This window comes from Trypanosoma cruzi, genomic scaffold (assembly GCF_000209065.1).
Source record: "Trypanosoma cruzi strain CL Brener 1047053516559 genomic scaffold, whole genome shotgun sequence".
Classification (NCBI taxonomy): Eukaryota; Euglenozoa; class Kinetoplastea; order Trypanosomatida; family Trypanosomatidae; genus Trypanosoma; species Trypanosoma cruzi.
In genome coordinates this window covers 47094-68027 of record NW_001849448.1, presented here as the reverse complement: position 1 = coordinate 68027, position 20934 = coordinate 47094, and the positions used below count along the sequence as shown (strand labels likewise).

Sequence of the window (20934 nt, the reverse complement as noted above, 5' to 3'; positions counted from 1 at the left end):
AAATTGAGTGTCTCCACGATTTGAGCAGCGTGCCTCAACGCACCGTGTTTTATGGAATGCGCCGTGGCATCCCAAGGATCCAGAGCTCGTTCGACTTCGGCATTAGTAATATTCGTGAGCTTTTCGTTGTGTTGAAGTGTCCTGCATAGCTTTATAGTGTCTAACGCGTCCTGCCCTCATATCCTGACAAACCGCGAGGCGCGGTGGGGATCCGTCCTCGCCATCTTCGGCGCCACGGGCCAATCCCAAGTTATGGACCCGTCCGGCTCCATTGTGGAATTGCTGTTGGGGTTAAGGCCGCAATCTCGGACCAACGACTCGCCGTTACCCACGCAAGTAGAAAAACAACACGTTCCTTCCAATCGGTCCGACTGCGGATTACTTGATTCATCTCTTCCTTTGTTAAGGGCCGCGCTTGCTTCGTCTCTGATCGTGCCGCAATTTTTTGTAGCTCCAGAATCGCCATGTCCAGCAGGGTTCGATTCATTTCCAACATGGACCGCAGCATCCTGGCTTACTGCAGTCTGGTCGATGGCGCCACATCTAATATTGCCATCAAAAAGGCCGCACAGCTCACCTCTTTCATCGGCTGTTCGTGCGTGCGGCATAAGGTTTTGAATTGCCCACTAGAGACACTCTCTGCTCCCACGTTGACGGCGTCCACATTTCTCGAGCGACCTCGTTCGCTCTCCTCATATAACAGGCCCAAAGCGGAACTGCCGGTGATTCGTCGTACCACATTCGAGCGTTGTTGGCGGATAAGCTCCTTTGCCCTTCTCGATGATTGCGTCGGGCAATTTGAAAGATCGGGTGGAGCATCGGCGGCGCGGTGCGGTGCAAATAGTGGGAGGTGGCGGAATGGATGGGGCTGCCGTCTTCCGCTCCTATAAGCGGCGGGCAGCAGCCCCTCTGCCGTTTTTTGACGGCCATCTGCGCTGCGAGTAACTTCCTCTGGTTGCGTCTCCGACGTTGCACGTGGATGCGTCGCGTCCACAAATACGACACAATCGGCATCGCAACGATCGTTGCTGTTGCGTGCGTGGGCCGGCGCGCAGTTCGGAGATCGGGACGCTGGACTCAGTAGTTATCATCTGCAACTGGAAGGTCTGCAGTAGGGCCCTAAACAAATCCATGAAACGATCGGCAGGATCCCGCTCTATCTCCAACGCGCGCCTGCACGATACCAAACCGTCAAAGGCTGGCTGAACCTGAGCGTCCGCCTGGTGCAAGTATTTATAACTGTATGCGCTTTGGAGATCAACAGCGACGACTTCGGAGATGCCCTCATTCCACACACGCGGAGCCCAGGTGGTGACGTCCAATGCAAGAAAATGCAGCACCCGACCTTCTGAAACTGAATCCTCTTCCAAGTGGATGGTGGGGAGGCGACGGCAAAAAAAAAGAAAAATGTATTTTCCCGAATTGCTCTGAGAATTCTGAGTGTTGACCCGCCGTCTCTCCCCCTCGAGATTGGGTTGGGGAAACGCGGATGCTGAAACGCCCCAGGCCATCAAACGATGCGGTTGATTTGGCTGTTTATTTGCGCCATCGCCGTGCATGCGTGGGGCCATCTGGCGGCCCTCTCCGAGAGGTGGGCGCCTCTCGTTAACACAGCGTCTTCTCCTTCCGCAAAAAGGCCGCCAAACACCGCAGTGTTAGTTTCACGTGCCGAGCAGTAGTTGAGCGCCTCTTCCGTCTGAAAGTAAATCTGAGCAGTCCAATTCTGTACGTCCGCAACGGCACGGGTGTAGTCCGAGCTTAATATCTGCCTCTCCTCAATGACGAGCCCTTGCTTGCCCTCCAACTCCCGGGCTGCCCCCACACGATGAGCAGGAGCAATTGAGCATCGAAATTTGGTACTTGAAACGCCCGGCGATTCCCAAAGTGCCCCGCAACGGTCGAGCCCTCCCAGTGCTTGGCGATCTTTGCTGACACCAATCGCAAACATGTCATGGCTGCAGTGACGGTTACCACCGCATCCAACGGCCTGTGTTCATCAATGAAGGCAAGCTGCACCTGGGCATCGCCATGCCGGCGTACCAGGTCTAACACGCGGGCCACGATGTCGCTGCACTCCGTCGCCGTGTAAAAAAATCACTGCCATTACTTCAAATCAACATGCAGGAATATGGCACGGCTATGAAACAAGAAATAAAAAAATAAAGAAAAGGAAAAAACAATTTCGTCGTATGGCTGCCGGCTCCCTGACTCCCTCAATCGCGGTCCTCCAAAAGACCGTACGATAAAAGAGGAAGAAATCCCGCAGTGACATCTCCGTTGCATCGGTATATAAATTCATTTAAGCAGCCAGCCATCCTCGCAGGCATTCTTCTCACAAACTCCCACAAAAACAAAGAGAAATTGTGCGGCCCCCACATCCCGCAAAGGCCTCCAGGGGCGACGGAGCCTTCACAGAAGTAAAAACAAAAATAAAATGAAAAAATAAAAGTAAAAAATAGTTGTAGTGGTGCGACACTGTTGACCGCAATGATTCCCTCGGAAGAAAGGCGTTCCCTGACCTAAACCCTCGTAAAAACACAAAAATATAAAAATCGTTAAAACACTCCCTAACATAATTCATCATAAACGCACTGCGCTAACCTCCCCAATTATTTCTTCCATTTTCTCTTCTGAGCCTTTTTGCCTCACGAAGTTAAAACTCCCACGACATTTTCTAAAACTTTTTTCGATATTGACACTTGGTGCTGGCGCACCTCTTCCTTCCAAAACGCCGCTATTCCGCGGCTTTCATCGTCGCTCACATTATTGGAATTGTCGACATCACATCTCTGCCATTCAGTTAGCGGCATGCTGCCTGTCTGCTGCACATAAATAATCCCCCACGACATTTCTCGGGATAATTCCTCCCAACCATTAAAATATGCCGCCATACGCTCAGTGAACTGCCTCGCAGTGCTGGTTGTCGTGTGGTGCCCACCCGCCGTAGTTATCCGCAGCCCAACCACCGTCATTGGATTTGAGTCCACAAGGGAAAAAGGTCCACCAGCGGAAAGTTCTTTGTCTCCGGTGTGCACAGTAGCCGATACTTCAAATTTTCCCCCTCAAAAGGATTCTTCAATGAAACCAATCCATATGAATCGGTGGGGTGCCCTTCAGAGTTCACCTCCAGCACCGCGCACTGTCCTCCACGGCGTGCTGGTGGCCTCAGCTCCTTAACCTCCTCTAATAATGCACCGACAAACTCCCCCAAGCATAAACGCGCGCAAGCCAAACCTTCCATACGTTCAGACAAAAGAGTATTACTCTTCCCCAATACTAGCAACGGAAAGATATATATATCCTTCTCACTCATCACGTTTCCCAAAATAGTGCGGTATTCGACGCCCGAGGCAAACAGATATCGGTGCGTTGAGAAATCCCTCAGTACCAACTTCTCCTCTCGCTCGGACAACCCTCACGAGCTTTTGAGACGCATTCTCAGAATACCACAGTCTCACCCCCCGAGGTATAAAGTGCTTTTCACCATCCCGGGACTTGACCCCATCCAAGGCATCCTCAATGGCAGCAGAGTGTGCAATGAACTTATTCGCATCAAAGATGTAACGTGGAATCGGCCCCACTTTATCCATGCGTTCTTTGACCTCTTTCCAGCATTCCGCTTGTTTCTCCTTAGTCTCGTCACGCTTCATCCATGCGCACATCGCCTTCACATCCATCTCGTCGGGGCAATTCATGATGATTCGCTCGGCTCTTGCTTGCGTCTCCCATTTATCATAGTTGCCCACTTTTGGCGATGCCACCACAATCATGCCCCATTCATTACAAGGCGCAAGCCAACTCGCTGGCTTCCCTTTCTCTGTCACATCGTAGATAACATACCCCTTCATCTCCAAAGCCCTTAAATCATACAAAGCATTCCTGGATGCTCCTCTACCCACGTATTTTGTCACCGCCTTGATGGTCTTGTCAAACACGTACATCGTGCTTCCACCAAAACTGTACGCAACCACTTGGAGTTTCTCCACGTCGCAGTGCAGCAGCTGGTAGAGGAGGTACAAACCGGCATTCATCGACTTCCCGATCCCGGGCGTCCCAATCAACAGACGCCAATTGGGCTCAAAGTCCGTCCGACCGTGAGTGCTGAGCAATTCGCTGAGATCGCCCTTGACGATCTGCCACACTCGCTCCACCTCACAGTTCACATAGCAGTCATGGGTGGATTTATTCTCCTTCCATTTCCACGAGTACGGCCATCCCTTTTCCGAGGTGAGCACCATCAGCCTCAGACGTGCTGCACCGGATTGCTGCACACCGTCATCCTTTTCGAGAGTGTCGCCAACTGTCTTGTAATTCCATGACTGCGGTGGTTCCCCCTCCCTCACCTCCATTCCCGTCCCCTCGCTACCAGGGATTTCCACAACATGATGCCACCTCGCATTGTACACAGACTCGTACAATCCCTCCAGGTACCTCGGTGCACTCGACTTCTTTGTTTTCCTCGCTTCCTCGGCAGCTGCATCCAAAAACCTTTTAGTGACTGCATGAACGCTTGCCTTTACCTCCGCAGAAGCTGCCAACCAATTCAGTAGATAGTACATGCCATTTTTGTAAAGCTTGCGTACGTCCTCTTCCATATCCATTTCATCCCTCACAGCCCTCTCCATCCTCTTGTAACGATCCGATGCCTGCATTTCGCCCAATACTCCCGCATCGCAAATATACTTCTTGGGATCCTTAAAAAACTCCCCCAGTAAGACATCCTGATTGGCATCCAAAGCACCCCTGCCTTCCAATTCCATCTCAAGAAATTCATTCAGTTTCATTTGATCCACGCGAACCCTTCCTTTAAACACCGCATCATCAGTCCTGGTGGAAACGTCAATTCCCAGACTTTGTCGTTCTCGCCTTCCCTTTTCTTCTGCTTCCCGCCTCTCTTCTCTCAGTACATGAGAGTAGGCTTTGTTTATTTGTACCCTTGCAAGAGGAATGACCGTATCCTTTTTTTTAAAGTTACTCCAATGCCTGAGGGTGAAAATACGTTCGTCTGAAAGCTCATTTAAGGCCCCCAATAGCACGTAATACTCCTCACGCTCTTTTTTCAGCTCTTGGTATGGCGGCGATGCCTTTATTGTATCCAATAACACTTCGTCTTTGATGAACTCATTGGGGCTACTCAAAAAGTCCTCCATATAGGCGTTCCTATAGCATTCCACAACGCCCCTGCCGTCAAAATAATTCCGAAGGAAATCATTCAGCCGCATTTTCATGGTGTGTTCCTTTTCCCCCAGCAGTATTTTATCCAGACGACTGTCAAGAGTCCACTCTGGTCGCTGCGTTTCCTCAACCCCTCCGCAAGCTGCAGCGTCGAAACCATCGCCGGCGATGCCGCGTCGAGGTGCCATCACAACACCCGTGCGGTGAAGCATCCCACTCGCACCGCCCAACTGCGGCCAGCAGGTGCCGCTGGCTCCAAAGGACAGTCGCGGCTGTTTAGTCCCGCAGTCCCAATGGCGTTGGGCGTGGCACTCGCATCGCGGAGCTGTCGGTGCGCCATGCAGCCGCACTGCAACGCCTGTCGGCAAAACTGTCGAGGCCCACCGCCCCCGCAGCAACACAACGTGCAATCGGCCGAAACAACACCGCCACATTATATTCTTTTTCTATTTTGTTTTATTTTATTCACTTTGTCTGTTTTCCCTATCACCGACACTAGTAATGAGTGTGCACACCTTCACAAAAGAATAAAAATGAACAAAGAGAAAAGGAGGCACAATCCCACCGTCACGCCGCGGGTCAACACTCCCCTCCACCCACCGCCATTGCCGCACAGGAGACCGCAGTCACATCGCAGAGTCAGCACCACAATGTGCACCACACCACCGTGCACTGAACGATGGGCGAGACGCGGCCAGGCATCGCCCCGCTACATTTTCCCACCACTCAGGTGTTGCGTGCCCGCACAAAGTAGGAAACAGAATCAGAGTGCACACAAACCCAACCAACACACTCACTCGATGAAGCACATTATTCGCATGGAGTGACATCTAAGGACACACCAGCAGTAGCAGGCTGCATGGAATTTCCCTGCCAACCCCTCAAATAGACACAATAACTCTGCGGAGTCAAAGTGGCAGCTCCTCGGTGTTGTCTGCAGTCCACATGGCAGGAAGAATTCCACGCACGGATAGTTCCGGATTCCTCGCGACTTAAGTGCCCAACAGAACGTAAGAAAATACCTGCGCGCAAGATGTCATTTAAATACGTGAAAAGTCAGCCTGTTTTCTCCGATGACGTCGGCGAGCAGTCCCACACAATCCAATCAAAGGAGCACGCCGGACAGAATGGCGTCAGCTAATGAAGAAATAAACAAATAATTGCGTCAATGCAAAAAGCAGCAGCAATTTGGGTTTTACTCCCGAATTCGGGGGCGACGGTGGCATGAGAGTTTGTATGTGTGCAGGGTCTTTCGTGGGACGGTGTTGTCCAATCCCGTCGTGCCCCGATACAAAAGGGCAAAAAAAAATAAGAACACACCCTCCAGAAAAGGAGTGACGGTTGGGCAGTCAACCCCCGCTTCGTCTCACATGACATCCACATATGTGCACTCCACCTCAAATACGTACGTCCCCGGACGCCGCATGCATGACGTGTGGTTTCGTCACTCGCAATGTGTTCTTCCTCCCGCAAACAAGAGTATGGTCAAGGCGCAGATCCACTCAGTGGAAGCAATCGGGGCAGATACGAGTGGGAACCAGAGATCACACCAACAATAAAAAAAGGAGGGGGTAATAACACCTCCAGGCCACGGAATCGTGCAATGTTCATCCCTCTTCTTTCACGTTGAAGACCTCCTCAACAGAAATAATGCAGCAGACACATGTGCAGCAAAATATCTTTCGCTGCCCCGCGTTACGTCTGGAACGAGTCCAAAATGTCAGGCAACATGCTGCGGCGAGTGGATGCTTGAAAAACGTGGCCGCGTCAGCGTATAACACAAAATGACACCAAAAAGAAAAATATATCCGCGACCCACGCTACCCGTGTGTGACCGTAGTAAAGCAAACACTTAAACACGCATGTAGCGACTTAAAAAAATAGGAGGAAACCACCAGAGTAATCCAAAAGAACATACCAGTATATACATCCACAAATACATACATCAATCCGCATAATTCTTCGTTTCTTCTCTTGCTGTTCTTTCTACACAGCATCAGAAGCATAAAAAGCGACAGGGATGTCCTCCCACACAGTCATCGTGGAACAGGAGAGAGAGTCACTGCAGGCATCCGCACAAAAAATAGAAACAAACAACAATCAATGACGCTGTCGGGGCGGAGTCCGATGGGTGGCTGCGCAGCTGCACAGCCGTGGCACCCACGCCCTCCCTCATATCAGCCAGCAACGCACACTCACAACCTCCAGGAGGTGACGCGTCACAGAAGGGCTTCATCGATTGTTTTCCCTAACGCTTTCCTGAATGCATCCTATGGCCCGCACACAACCACCATCGTCGAGCACGTCGTCACTACCGAGTACAAATATGAAAGAGAGACCACTAGCCCACATCTTCGGTGCGGCAGCGAGGGGCGCAAAACACACGCACACACACCCGTTACGCATCCGCCCCCGGGCTAGCGTGATAGCTCGATAATCCGCTGTCGTCGACAATCGATAAAATAAACACAACAAAACAATCACCCAATCAATCTATGAATAATGGAAAGAAAAGATATCCGCCAGAAGCATCCACGTTATGCCGCATCTGCGAGGGGCTTTTTGTCTTCTCGCCGCGTAACGCTGCTGTGGGGGGAGGTGCCCTTCCACCTCAAAAATGAGAAACTGCGCTAATTTTTTCGTCAAGTGCAGCAACTTCACCTGTCCAGAGGGGCATAATTAATGCTGAGGCTCGCACTCGATGCACATTCCGGCAGCCTCAGGACGTCTGAGCGGGTGTCACCGGCCATGGGCTGCTACGGCGGTGCGGGTGGTCGGTACGACGACGAAACGGTGGTGCCTGAGGCGTACGACAATGTAGTTACTTCGTGGAGCTTCTGCGTCTCCTCGTCGCGCAGCAGCGCCTCCAGCCCTCCACGCCGCGGCTCGCGCAGCTCCTGCCAGTGGCGGTCCTCCGCGTACCACACAACGACGCTGTAAACAGTGACCGCAAGCAGCACAGTCGTCAGCAGCAGCACGATCGCCGCGTACGCCTTCGCACCGCCGTCGCTCGGCGCAAGGTGGTTCGCCACGCTGACCACGCACAGCGCCGCAAGGAGCACAAAGCTCGCAGTGTGCATCACCGTCAGGAAGGACGAGCGCATCATGTTCGTGAAGGCAACCACGCCCGCGCCCGAAAGCAGCACAGCCGCCATGCAGAAGTACTGAACGTGGCAGCCTCCCAGGGGCGGGTGCACAGCAGCAATCAGGCACACCACACACAGCACCGACAGCTGGAACACGCACCAGTACACACGGCTGCCCCTCATGTTCGTCAGCATGCTGCCGTACATCCGCTGCTGCGCCGCGGGGTGCCAATACCCGACGGGGTACAGCAGGCGCTCGTGCAGCGGCTTCCTAGAAAACTGCCAGTTCTTCGTGAAGCTCGCGCCCACGTGGCGGGCAATCAAGTAGCACACGCCAGCAGGGAACGCCATACCGTACAGCACGCCAACGACGTCGATCACGCGGTGCTGCACGCGGGCGCCGGGCATCGCGAGTGCGAGCACAGAGCCAAAGAAGATGCCGAGGTGCATCGCGTGCGCCACGACGTACGTCAGGCTCGGGAAGCGCATCGCAGCCCACGCACTCGCCGCGTCCACGCCGCGCCACCGCTGGAAGGCGGCCGTCACACCGCAGTGCACGCACCCGAACACAGCGGCGAGCAGCGCGTTGCCCACCGCCATCCACAGCGGGTCAAGGGCAGCGAGCACCGACAGGAAGTACGGCAGCGCAACGGTGCTCGCGCGCTCCTGCGCCGAGGCGCATGACATCCCCGCAAACACGCCGAGCGCCTGCATCTCCAGAATGGAGCCCAGCCCGCCGGTCACCACCACGGCAACAGCCGCCGCACCCGCAACAACGCCGGTGATCGCCGAGAGGGCGCTGGCAGCGGCGGGCAGCGTGTCAGACCTGATCGTGAAGGACCCAAGCAGCACACCCTTGCAGCCGCCAGACACCGCCACAGCGTCGCAGCGAATGACTATCGTCTCGTCGGCAGCAATGAAGTAACCGCGGTGCACGGGCACAGCCAGCTCCAGGACGGTGAAGGGATTCGTCGCGTTGCGCACCCACGTCGCGTTGCTCAGCATCGCTCCCCACGGACCGCCAAACCCACTCGGCTGCGCGTCCCCGTCATCGTCGCCGTGTGGCTCAACAGTGGCATGCCAGGCGTGTGGTTGCACCCGTCCACGTGCGGCAGGTACACCGGCAGGCAGTCGCGCCCGTATCCGCCCTCAGAACAGCGGCAGCGACACGACCCCGACATCGCCCTCGCCGCAGCCGCAAAGCAGCGCACGTCGGCGTCGCACACGCCACACGCCACGGGACGGAATTCCCCGATGATGCCGGCGGACCTGTAGTCCATCGGCCGCAGCGCCTGCCCGTTGAGCGTCAGGCACCCCACGACGAATCTTCGGCCAGCGCCTCCAAGCGCAACGGTGCCGTCCATAACGACGGGCCCGCTGCCAGCGTTCCCATGGAGCGTCAGCGTGCTCTGCACAAGCTCCGCACTGCGCGGGTACGACGGCACCGACAGAAGCCTGCCGCTGATGCTGTTGCCGCGCACCGACAGCCACGACCCGGACACAAAAGACGCCGACCCCCGCAGCACCAGCAGCGCGCCATCCGTCAGCGCACCGGCGTTGTCGTTCACTACGACGGCGGACGCGTTGGCCTCCACCCCGCTGCCAAACACCAACCCATGCGCGGCGTACACCTGGCTCCCCGACACGCGCAGCACAGCGCCCCCAGACGCAACAACGCGCGCACTCGCGTACAACGCATATTCGCCACCGAACACAGCCGCGTCCAGCGCGACACCGCCACCGACAAGCTCCAGCACGGCGCCGTCCACCACCACCGTCCACCCACCAGTCACCACGGTCACGAGGGCAACGCCGGACACAACCAGCACGGACCGCACGAGCCGCAGGCCCGACAGCACAAGCACCGGTGCGTACGGCGAGGACTGCGAGCCGGGAAGATACACAAGTGGCGTCGGCTTCGTGGCAACCAGCAGGGAGTCCGTCACCGTCAGCACAGACCCCGCGAGAAACGTGTCGGTCAGCACAAGCGCACCGTTCAGCGCCTCCACTTCGCACACCGACAGCTCCACCGGCCCGCTCTCGTCGCTCCCCGCCGCCACCGCACCGCGCAACGCTCCACCGCCCATCACGTACAGCACAGCGCCGTTCAGCAGCGACACGTTCTGCACAACGATCCGCACGCCGTCCCGCGCCATCCACGGCACGTAGAGCACAGGACTCACGCGGTCCAGCACAACGTGGCGCAGCGTCACCTCGCTCGCACCGGCAGGCACAACAAACACCGACTGCACCGTCACGCCCTCACGGAAAAACGCACTCGACGCAGTGCCCACAGCGGGCGGCAGTGCGGGAGCTCCCACAGGCATGCACGCCTCGCCGTACCCGCCGAGAAGGCAACTGCACGCGCGGTAGGAGAACGACGCCGTCAGCGCATCGAAGCACGCCAGCGCAGCCGCACAGCCGTCGCACAGCACCACGCTCATGGAGGGCAAGCCGGCCATGCGGTAGTCGCCGCTGCTCTGCAGCACCCGGCCGCCGGCACGGTTGCACTGTACCGACACGGCGCCGCTCGTGATCGTCAGCCCGAAGACAAGCGTCGCGCCGGTGGCAGCGCAGCACGCAATCGACACGGTGCCGCCGCTCAGCGTCACCCCCGACAGCGACGCCACCGACGACGCCTCGCCCACCGCCCACACGTCGTGCATGTCCAGCCACCCGCTGCCACCGACCGTCCCACCGTCGCAGCGCACCAGCGACGACGCGACAGACCCCTCGACGCCCACGAAGCGCAGCACCGAATCAAACACCGCGAGGCGCTCTCCAAGCACAAGGCCGCCGCCGCTGCTCACAACCGACACGTTCGTCACGGAGAACACAGAGTGGCTCCGCAGGCTGAGACGCGACGCGGACGCCACACGCATCGCGGACGCGGTCGGACCGCCCGACGCCTCCAGCGACACGCCGTCAAGCACCACCGCGCTCGACAGCAGGTCCACGCCGCCGCCAACGTACACCGCCGACCCGCCCGCGTGCAACGACCTCAGCAAAGTGTTGCTCACACGCAGCTGCGTCTGCAACAGCGACGTCGCGTGCAGCACAAGCGGCGACGCCACCGCGTCCGTCAGCCCGCTCAGCTGGGAGTAGCGCACCGGTCCAGGCGTCACAATCGTCGAGTCGCGGACCGTCACGTTCGTGTGTGCCGGCAGGTTGTGCACAAACACAAGCGAGCAGTAGCTCCCGGACAGCCCGCTCACGCTCACCTCCAGGCTCCGGTCACTCGCCGGCTCGCCGCTGTGGCCCCGCACGTAGATCTGCGCACCGCCGTCGCACACACAATCCCTCAGTTCGATGCGCAGCGCGCCGGGAAGCATCGCCGGCACGTCAAACACCACAGCCACGCCGTTCGTGATGTACACGCCGTCCATCAGCACCGTGTCCACGGCGCGGCCAACCGTGATGGCTCTGTCCACCGTGCCGCCCCGCAGTCGCAACACCACCGCATGCACCGCGGGCATCCACGCAGCAGCAGCAGCAGCCAGCACCAACGCCACAAGCAGCGCCGCACGCACAGCCGCAATGGCCCTGCACCGCACACGGTGCCGGCCGCGCGGACACGCACCCACCGCAGACCGCATCCACCGACCCAATCAGATACCAACGGGTCCGTCGTGGTGTGTCGCAGTCGCACCGTCAACCATTCCTCCTGCCTAGCAAATCCCTTCCTACAGATGGCGAATCCAGCGACACAATCCCGATAAATCGATATCCCACTACTACTATTCATGATACAGCAAGTAATCCCTAACACCTTAAAACGATGGTTGCGCTGGCCAAATCAAAGCATCCCTATCGGCACGGTCAGAAGAGAACGAGGAAGCAGCTAGAACAGTAAATAAACACAGCGGCACGCAAAGAGGCATCCGGCCACAGACAGTCCCCACCAATGCACAGCCACCAACACAAAGCCGCGCGGACACAATCGCGCCACTGACGCCATCGCCCTCCCTCCGCCCACGCAGCCCCACACAGCCCCAGCAGCGAGCGGCAGGATCCAGGAAAGGGGGCACGTGACCATTGGCACTGCTCTTAAGACCAAATGGCCCCTTCACAGTGCGGTCCCGATGCCGTGGACGACAAAAAAGGGCCGAGATAGGCACACATATGGCGGCGTTGCAACCGCCATCCACAGTGCACGTCCAAGGAAGTGGCGAGTGCGTCTGTTGCCAGCAGTCAGCGCGTCGTTCCCCGTTCACGTGGGTCGGCGATGCTAAACAAACGGCGGCATCATACGCGCACGGCATACACTGGGAGAAAAGGAAAAAGCACGGCGGCAGTACTCAGATACGGGGGACAAGGGTCCACATTGATTGCACAGTCCAATTGGCTCATAGAAGTCCGGATGGTGGTCACGCCGCTGCCGCACGGTGCCTGTGGCCTGTGGCTTCTGTGGAACGAGGGAATGATGAGAGGGAATATGGAGGTGATGCGGTCCTCATCCATCTCGGTTGATTGTGACGCCAGCAACGCCCTCTTTTCAGACCACCCGCAACAAAGACCGTCACCGTCAGCAGCGGTCGGTGCCTTCCTTCTCCACGAGGCGCCGCTCCACCCACGCCGTCACGCGCATCCTCCATCAAAAACACAACGGGGATCGGCAGCCACACGCAACCGCCAGCACCGAGTGCGAGAGAAGCAAACAACTACACTGCATATATCGTGTGGGTGTCGTTGTGTGTGGCTGCCTACGGTCACGAAAGAAAAAAAAGCATCTGAGGGCACACAACCACAGCGGGGCGTCAAAAAACAAAAAACCGGATAAACGGTGAAACGCAACACTGCACGGCCGCCCACGCCGTGGCAAGTCGCAGGAAATATGCTGAAAAGTAAAAAAAAAAACAAAGATAAATCCGTCTTCCATTATGCATTTACTCAAAAACAAAAAAACTGCACGTTGGTGCATTTGTCTTGCCTGCAGATAAAAAATAAATAAATAAATAAGATACACTCTTTATAGCCGTTTAAATCCCCGGTGCCCACACATTATTTATACTCCACTGGGACACTCGGCGTGGTTTCGTGTCCCCATTCCATTGTCTGTTTTATTAGCCGGCGCCATCGGCGTGGCACACAGTGCCGAGAGCGCCCATGATCAATTAAAAAAAAGGGAGGGGAAGAAACACTGAGTAGATCCCGTAATTGTCGGACCACAAAAAAAAAAAAAAACACAAAAACCAACACGAAAAACGCGGTGCTGGGGAGAGCATGCTTCCACATGGAGGAAGAGCTCTGCGCAGCGAAGGGGATGTAAAATAAAATTAAAACCAGATAAAATAAACGGTGCATCCGCAGAAAGTGGCAATTACTTAAAAGAGTGCGTGGACAGACGCATATGTTACCGCTGGAAGCAGGAAGTCCTCACCGCGATTTCTCAGTAAAGGGCCACAATGCCGCACAGCAGCATCCGAGAGACGCCCCCACGCATGGAGCCGTCACCGTTTCCTTTTTTGGCGTCGCTTTTCTTGACCATTTTTAGTTCACCGACACTCAGTGGGCGGTTGTACAGAAAGACGTTCTTCACTGTCACGCTGCTGTTGATGTCTCCCTCGTCGCACCCAAAGTAGAAATGTGTGATTTCATGTCCCAGCGCCTCAAGTGTCGTTATACTCTGGGCTCCCCACAATCACACCATACACGTACACGGAGCCCTTGTTGCCGTCCTGCAGCATGAGCGCCACCTGGTATTCTCCCCAGCTCCCAAGTGGTGTTCGATGTCGTTTTCTTCCCATCAAACACCGTCTCCCACTTTTTATTCATGTTGTACGACAGCCCAATGATCTTCTTGCTGGCACCGTCCCCCAGATCCGCACCCAGCAGAGGAGTGCTCCCCTTCGCAACCTGCTGGATGGTCACCGTCGCCACAAGGGTGAAATCGTGGTTTACAAAGCTGTACTGTCTGTTATCCTCCCGGCTGTTCACGGGCCATGTTGCCATGGACCCAGGCCCCGTGAATTTGAAACCATTTTTGACCTTCGCTGCCTTCGTCACGGATGCATTCACGCAACGGTACTCGTCGTTCCACGTGTCGCCACCGGACGATGTATTGGACAGAAATCCAACCAGACCAGCCGTGGGTGTGGACGACTCGGAAAAGGAGGCGTCCAGCTGTGCCCAAGTATTGAGGACGGACTTGATCGTCTTCAGCTCATCAGTCAGGCGGGCAAGTGAAATGGCTGTGCTTTCATGGTCTCCCTTCGCTTGTAAAAGGTGCAATGCACCATCCGAGTACAGCAGGGTGTTGTCAAGCGTCTCACCCACATTATCCTCCACAATAAGCGGCCCAACATGAAACGTACGGTTGTTGTCCGTGACCCAAAGGTAGAGCGCATTGGGTTCACTCGCTTCCAAGGGATGGCTAGCTTTATGGGTGTACAGCATGACCTTCCTTCCCTCAATGATCGCGGTGATTAGGGCTCCAACACAGAAAGTTCTGTTCCAAGAAACTCCTGGTTTTGACTTGGTCCACACGCCTGGGAGTGTCCCGATGGCCTCCGTCCACGTTTTCCCCATGTCACGCGACTACAGACACCTTGCGGCCACTCCCACAAAGAGCAACCATGAGAAGCTTTCCATTCTCCCACTCGGCGATGCGGGGGTAAAAGCAGTCGGCAGGAGACATGCCCTTTGAGAGTGACCATTTTTCGCCGTCGAATAAGTGATCATGGAGAAAGGGCGATTTGTTCTATTCGTCGCCATCAGGGAAAACACAAGCGTGCCATTCCCCATCACGATGCCTGAGCCACCAGCAGCAACAAATTTCTTCAGGCCGCTTTTAATCTTTTGGGGGATCTGTGGTAACAACTATGTGGGTTCACCCCAGCTGATCGGTTTACTGTGCTGAATGTCCGTGGCCTGCGTGACCTCACCCACAACCAGTTGAATATCCCAGTCGTCCATCGCCCAATGCTCGAAAGAATCGTCGTACTTCTCTTCATAGCCTCCCACAAGTAAAAACACCTTATTGTCCTTCGCAATGGTTGTGGGCCAGTACCAAACGCTCACATGATCCTTGCCACTCCAACCGCCAAGGGTGGCTTGTGCCCTCCATTCCGTCTTAGCGATCTCAGCGACAATGGACGGCCACGTCCCCGCAGCATTGATGTACCCCGCCACAATATCAGAAGAATCGAGCCAACCCGATTTGTGGGTGTCATTATACTTGGTGCGGCCCCCGGCAACGGCAATCAGCACTCCACCAGTACTGACGAGAGACGGTGAGCAGAACGCAAATTTCACTCCACTTGCACACCCATTTTTTGCCAGCACCTGCGTCTTATTCGGAAAAAAAATATCGACCCATTGCTGCAGTTGCACTTCCACTGACTTACTCCCCACAGCCTCTACAGCTTCACAGAGGTCGCAGCACATCATCGCAACGATGAAAAGCACCGCAGAGGTAAACGCACGCCGGGACATCTTGGGCCTCTGCGGCTCACTCTCTCCTCCTTCCCTCCTCCTTCCGCTGGATCCGGTCACACAGCGACGGTTGTGTGTGCGGGGTGCCTGCACTGCAGCAACACGTGAGAGCATACAAATATGTGTGTGTGTGGGCGGTCGGTGTGCTGTTGGTCCTTTCAGAGCCTTCGAATTTCACAGTGGCGTTTAGCGCTAGTTTTCTTTCTTCGTAAGAGAGTGAAAGAAATGAATAAAAACAGGGTAATAAAATATGGGTGAAAGAATGAGCACCGCCATCCACAGTGAGTGGCGCCATCATCCCCGCCGCAGTCACTCCCAACAACAACAAATCACGCACACAGACACACGGAACGAGACGGAAGAACAGTGCACCGGGAACACACGGCGACTGCCACCACCAGCAGCAGCAGGAGTCACGGCGGGTGTGTCGTTATTCACGCGTCAGCACACACCGAGCAACACCCACACACAAAAACAAACAACCAGCGAGATGCAAAAGAGCACAACGGTCCTTTGCAGCACCGACGCGTTTCCGCCAGTCATTTTACTGCTGTATCCTCCAGCACACCCGCTCCTCAACCGCCATAGCCGCACATCACCCCAGACAGCCGGAGAATCCACCGCAGGCGTATGAACAGCTGGAGAAACACGTTGGCACGCAAAGCTGCTCGCCGCAAATCAATACACACTCATCCCGTAAACCGCCAATGCCACGCCACTCATCGACAGTACAAAAAGAAAAACACGCTCGCAGCACGGCAACACGACAAATAACAGGCTCCCGTCATACCTCCCCAAAAGGGCTACCACAGCCAAAATCGTGTGGAAAATGGCATGTGCTTGTGATTGTGTGATTGTCAATGCCTATAGATGCAGGGCAGCTGTGCGGCCCAAGAAAGTCCACAAACAACAAAAACAACGGCATAAAAAAAAAAAAACGGAGAACACACATACAAATTAGTCATACCATCACACACACACACACAGCCGCGGAATGGATGCACTCAACCACAACACAAGTAAAGCAATAAAAAAAAAGATAAAGCGTGGGACGACCAGCGCACACACTCTCATTGCTCCCGTAGAGCAAAACACACACAGGGAGAGAGAGAGAGGTCGCCCACTCAATGCAATAAAAACAAAACAGAAACAGTTACGGTGCTCCGCCCATGCAGCCAGGCAGGACGGCAGCGGTGCGTGTGCTGCAAAAGAGAGCACCAACGGGCTGCATGGGCGTGCATGCATATATACAGTGGGCACATTATGTGTGTGCTTCGTGGGGTGAGGTGAGGGCGAGAGTCCATGCAAGGGGACACACACACACAGAGAGAGAAGGACGAGTGTGTGTGCGGGCGGTGCACGGCTCTCTCACACTCACTCTCACGCGGCCACCACCGCAGCCGCAGCCGCACACGCAACAACAAGAAGAAGCAAAAGAGGGGAGGTGGTGTGGGAGACCGCGGTGCTGCCGTCACTGTCGCCAGGCTTCGTCGTATGATTTGTTTGAGTGGCGGTGGCGATTGTTACATTTGGATTTCCTGCACTCTGAGATTTCGTATTCTCCTCGCTGTTTGATGCGCCTTCAGCATCAGGAGCCGTGCTGAGCTGTATGGCGACCTCAGTGGATGGTGGGCTCAAATCATTCTTTGCCGGATTACTTTCCATTCCATCTTCAGGCTGCACAGCTGCAGCTGCCGCGGTGCTGTCGTCACTGCTCTGTGTATTCGTCGCATCAGTTGTGTTTGGAGTTACTGTCGTTGCTTTTGTATCTTCCCCAGTCCCTTCTGAGCCTTCGTCTCGGTGGCTTTGTGGTGTGGCCGTGGTCTCAGGCGACGGAACATTTTTTTCGCCTTCACTCGTGGTGTCTTCGCCACTCTGTTCGTGGGAATCAACACCTTCTTCTGGAGGTGATGGAAGATTTACTCCCGCAACACCCTCAGGAACTGTTTGCTCTCCGTTAACTGTTGTGAGTGGATTCCCTGCTGCAGGTGTATTTTCTTCGGTGTTCGTTCCTTCAACTTCAGGTTGCGTAGGATTGGCATTTGATTCCAGACTGCCGGAGGGAGAAATGCCCTTTGCAGATAAAATTGGCTGGCCTGTTTTCTTCCCACTGCCACTTAAAATCTTTTCCCTGGAATCTGAGCCTATTGCAATTGTTCCTCCTTGAACACTCTGCCTTTCATTAATTTTTTCTTTTTCCGCTTTTGTCTTTCCATTATCATCATCATCATCAGCTTCATGTATAACTACGGGAGTTAAATTTCCTTCTCCACCTGGTGCTCCACCTTGTAAGCCTTGGGAGCTTTCTGGAGAAGTTACAAGTCCTTTTGATTCCAGCGGAAGATCAGCACCACTCCCACGACCTGCTGTCTCCTCACCAAAACCACCGCCGGCACCGCACCACAGCACGCAGAGGGCACACACCAGCAGCACACGGCCAGCCATCATCATCGCCATCACTCCTGTCACTTGCGTGCAGCCTTCAGCACAAACTAACAACACGTCAACGCAGAGTGAAAGCAAAAACAAAAGAAACAATTCACACAGCCATCCTAGCAGCAGCAGCACGCATTTCATGAGAAACAGTAAACCAATAAACGTCAAAAAATGCACAGCGCGCCGTAAATCAGAAATTAAAGTAAGAATAAATAAAAACTGGGTTAATAGTCCGGCAGTAACACCGGAAAGGATGAAGAAAATAGATTAGGTCGCAATTTTATTTCATGTGCCATGCAACACAATATAGACGATCGTGTGTTTGTGTATACATCTTCCCCGCAAAAATAGCAGAAAATAATATGATAAAAAAAGAAAAGATCTTGCTGCTCCACCAGCCCACACAAAATCCCTTATAATTCATCCGGCATCCGGCGTGTTCCTTCAGTCCTCGTACGTGCAGTCCGTGGCACGCACAGCAGTGAGGCCGACACAGCGACTGGACAGGAAAGAAAACAAGATGGAAAAAACGTCACTCATAATGATGTGTAGAGCAGTCAAACAGCCATTGGGAAAACACAAAGATAATTATTATTCCAATAAAACGCAAGCAGCAAAAGAAAGAAAAAAAATAATTAAAATGAGGTCCTTTACAACATTCTTTAAGCCCCAGCGATGAAGTCGCACCTTTTCGCGGTGCTGGGGCTCTGGCTGCGTATAGGAACTCCGCTGCTGTGCATTGCTGCGAGCACGACGGAGACCAAGACGACTCCACCCCTCGAGAAGGTTCCACGCCATGCCCGGTGCGGGGAGGTGAAGCGGTCTGCCTGCAGACTGTCGGGCAAAACTGCACGGCCGTTTCGCTGCGGCCACTCCGTTGATGTCACCCGTGGCGGTGAAGTCCACAAGAACCATGGCACCGAGGAGGATGGCTACATCACTAATTGGCAGCTCAACATTGCAGGCCTCTCGTCCGCAAAAAAGATTGCATCTGCTGCGCGACTGGAGCAGCGTCCACCTGACATCGTTCTTCTCCAGGAAACAAATACTCGAATTGCCACAGCGGCAAAACTAACCGGCCATAATAGCTTTCTTCAGGCCGCACTGGGCGCGGTGGTGGCGTTGCTGTTCCGGTGCGCCACTCTCTGCCGTGCGAGCGCCTGACGCTCCCTGGCACAGACCTCCTGGAGACCATTGCTCTCCGTGCAACTCCACAGGGATTTCCCAGCATCTGCGCGGTGAATCTCTACAGCCCTCGCACAGCAACCGTTCAGAGCTCTTCGTTTATTACTGCCATTCGTCGCTCAGGCCCGCAGCGATGATCGCGGGCGAACTGAATTTACATCATGGACTCTGGGACAGTCATACACCTTCAACGACCGGAGGAGAGGATTTGTCCTCTACTCTAATTGACATGGATTTCGAGCTGGCAAATGACCCGGCGCAGGCAACGCGGATCACAAATCGTAATGTCTCATTCCCTGACGTGGCTGCGTATCGCGTACTGCGTGTCACCCACTGGACATTCGCCCCCTACATGGACTCGGACCACTGCTTAATATCTTACTCGGTGGGGATGGATGATGGCGCTCCGCGACTAGCCAACACGCTGCCTCGGCGGGAGAAAGCCACTTTTGCCCTGCGCAAAGCGGACTGGCCTGCTTTTACATCGTTGTGTGAAACACTCCTTGCCGCCGCGTCCACATGTCTGGAAATTCGCAGTGGTATCTTACGAGCAGCTGAGCGCCATATCCCGCGCGGCAGCCGCGACAGCCCAAAACAATCTGGACGAACGAAATGGAACAAGCCGAGCCCGCCGCCGAAGCAGCACACAAAGCACACACGTCGCCTCGCCAGGAGACAGCCTGCTTCGAGCCGAATTCATCCAAAAAGTGGAGGACTAAAATCAAACATTACGCCGTAGCTTCGCTATGCTTCTGGAAGCCCGCGCGGAAAAAATTGGGGCCTCATCCAGCCCGAGCTGGCGATATCTCCGCGGCGTGGCGGCGCCGCACCCTCATCCCCTGGAATCGGTGGTGCTCCGAACTGATCCTCGGACCGCGTCTGTGCTCTGCCTCGGCAACAGGCAAATCTGCTTGTTCGTCATTTTGTGCGGTTTCACGTGCCACATTACATTATACTGCTGCTGCTGCTGCTCGCTGCACTCCTTTGTTTCCTGGTGACTGGGAAATGGATCGGCCTCTCACGCCGTATGTACCTGACGTGGCCATCCGTAACTCTTCGCTCGGCTCAGCCCCTGACCACGACAACATGTCGAATGAGTTCATGCACCATCTCGGGCCCGTTGCGCGCGGCACTCTTAGAACGATGATCCACAACTCCTTCGCAAATGGCAGTCTGCCTGGCTCCTGGAATACGGTGGACACCATTCCCATTCCCCAACCTGGGAAGGATCCATGCCGCCCAGAGAGTTACAGACCTATCACGCTGCTCTCTGTGTTACTAAACCGAAAGAATGATTCACCGCCGTCTATCAGCGTTATTGCCGCACCACCCACGTCAATTTGGCTTTACACCTTCGCGTTCAACATCGGACGTGATAACAATTGTTATTGGTAAAATTACCGTGGATTGAATGAGTCCAGCGCTGTGGAGTATGAGAGTCCTGGAGGTAGCGCCCCACACGACGCCCTCGTCACCATCGCTCGCTCGTAGCATTGATTGATTTTCCGACTGCGTTCGACACCATTGACAATGGGAATTTATTCGGCATGCTTGACAGACTCCCGCGCCTTGGCCTCAAACCAAACGCTGGCTGCATAACTACCTGCGGGGCCGCTAT

At 55.1% G+C, this 20934-nt stretch overlaps 1 protein-coding gene and 3 pseudogenes across 1 annotated transcript, besides 14 other annotated features; all 4 read right to left on the bottom strand.

Moving 5' to 3' along the window:
* Positions 1-2338: part of a sequence feature (areas not merged during assembly with more than two copies in the genome that could not be assigned to a particular haplotype) that runs on past the window's edge.
* Positions 1-2344: part of a mobile genetic element that runs on past the window's edge.
* Positions 2339-3259: a sequence feature (heterozygous, non-Esmeraldo-like haplotype).
* Positions 2416-2455: a microsatellite.
* On the bottom strand, positions 2580-5609 carry Tc00.1047053506459.60 (annotated as a pseudogene).
* Positions 3260-6872: a sequence feature (areas not merged during assembly with more than two copies in the genome that could not be assigned to a particular haplotype).
* Positions 6873-7115: a sequence feature (areas merged during assembly that could not be assigned to a particular haplotype. This can correspond to areas where the two haplotypes were merged or to regions with more than two copies in the genome that were merged during assembly.).
* Positions 7116-14982: a sequence feature (areas not merged during assembly with more than two copies in the genome that could not be assigned to a particular haplotype).
* Positions 7832-11857, bottom strand: Tc00.1047053506459.40 (annotated as a pseudogene).
* Positions 13198-13220: a sequence feature (AT_rich).
* Positions 13650-15809, bottom strand: Tc00.1047053506459.30 (annotated as a pseudogene).
* Positions 14983-15902: a sequence feature (areas merged during assembly that could not be assigned to a particular haplotype. This can correspond to areas where the two haplotypes were merged or to regions with more than two copies in the genome that were merged during assembly.).
* Positions 15903-17189: a sequence feature (areas not merged during assembly with more than two copies in the genome that could not be assigned to a particular haplotype).
* Positions 17076-18152, bottom strand: Tc00.1047053506459.10 (mucin-associated surface protein (MASP), putative; the record flags this gene model as incomplete). The annotated part of the gene is made up of 1 exon (XM_815292.1): positions 17076-18152. The coding sequence occupies one exon, from the start codon at positions 18150-18152 to the stop codon at positions 17076-17078; it is 1077 nt and encodes a 358-aa protein (XP_820385.1).
* Positions 17190-17339: a sequence feature (haploid, non-Esmeraldo-like haplotype).
* Positions 17340-17965: a sequence feature (areas merged during assembly that could not be assigned to a particular haplotype. This can correspond to areas where the two haplotypes were merged or to regions with more than two copies in the genome that were merged during assembly.).
* Positions 17966-20934: a sequence feature (areas merged during assembly that could not be assigned to a particular haplotype. This can correspond to areas where the two haplotypes were merged or to regions with more than two copies in the genome that were merged during assembly.).
* Positions 19223-20934: a mobile genetic element.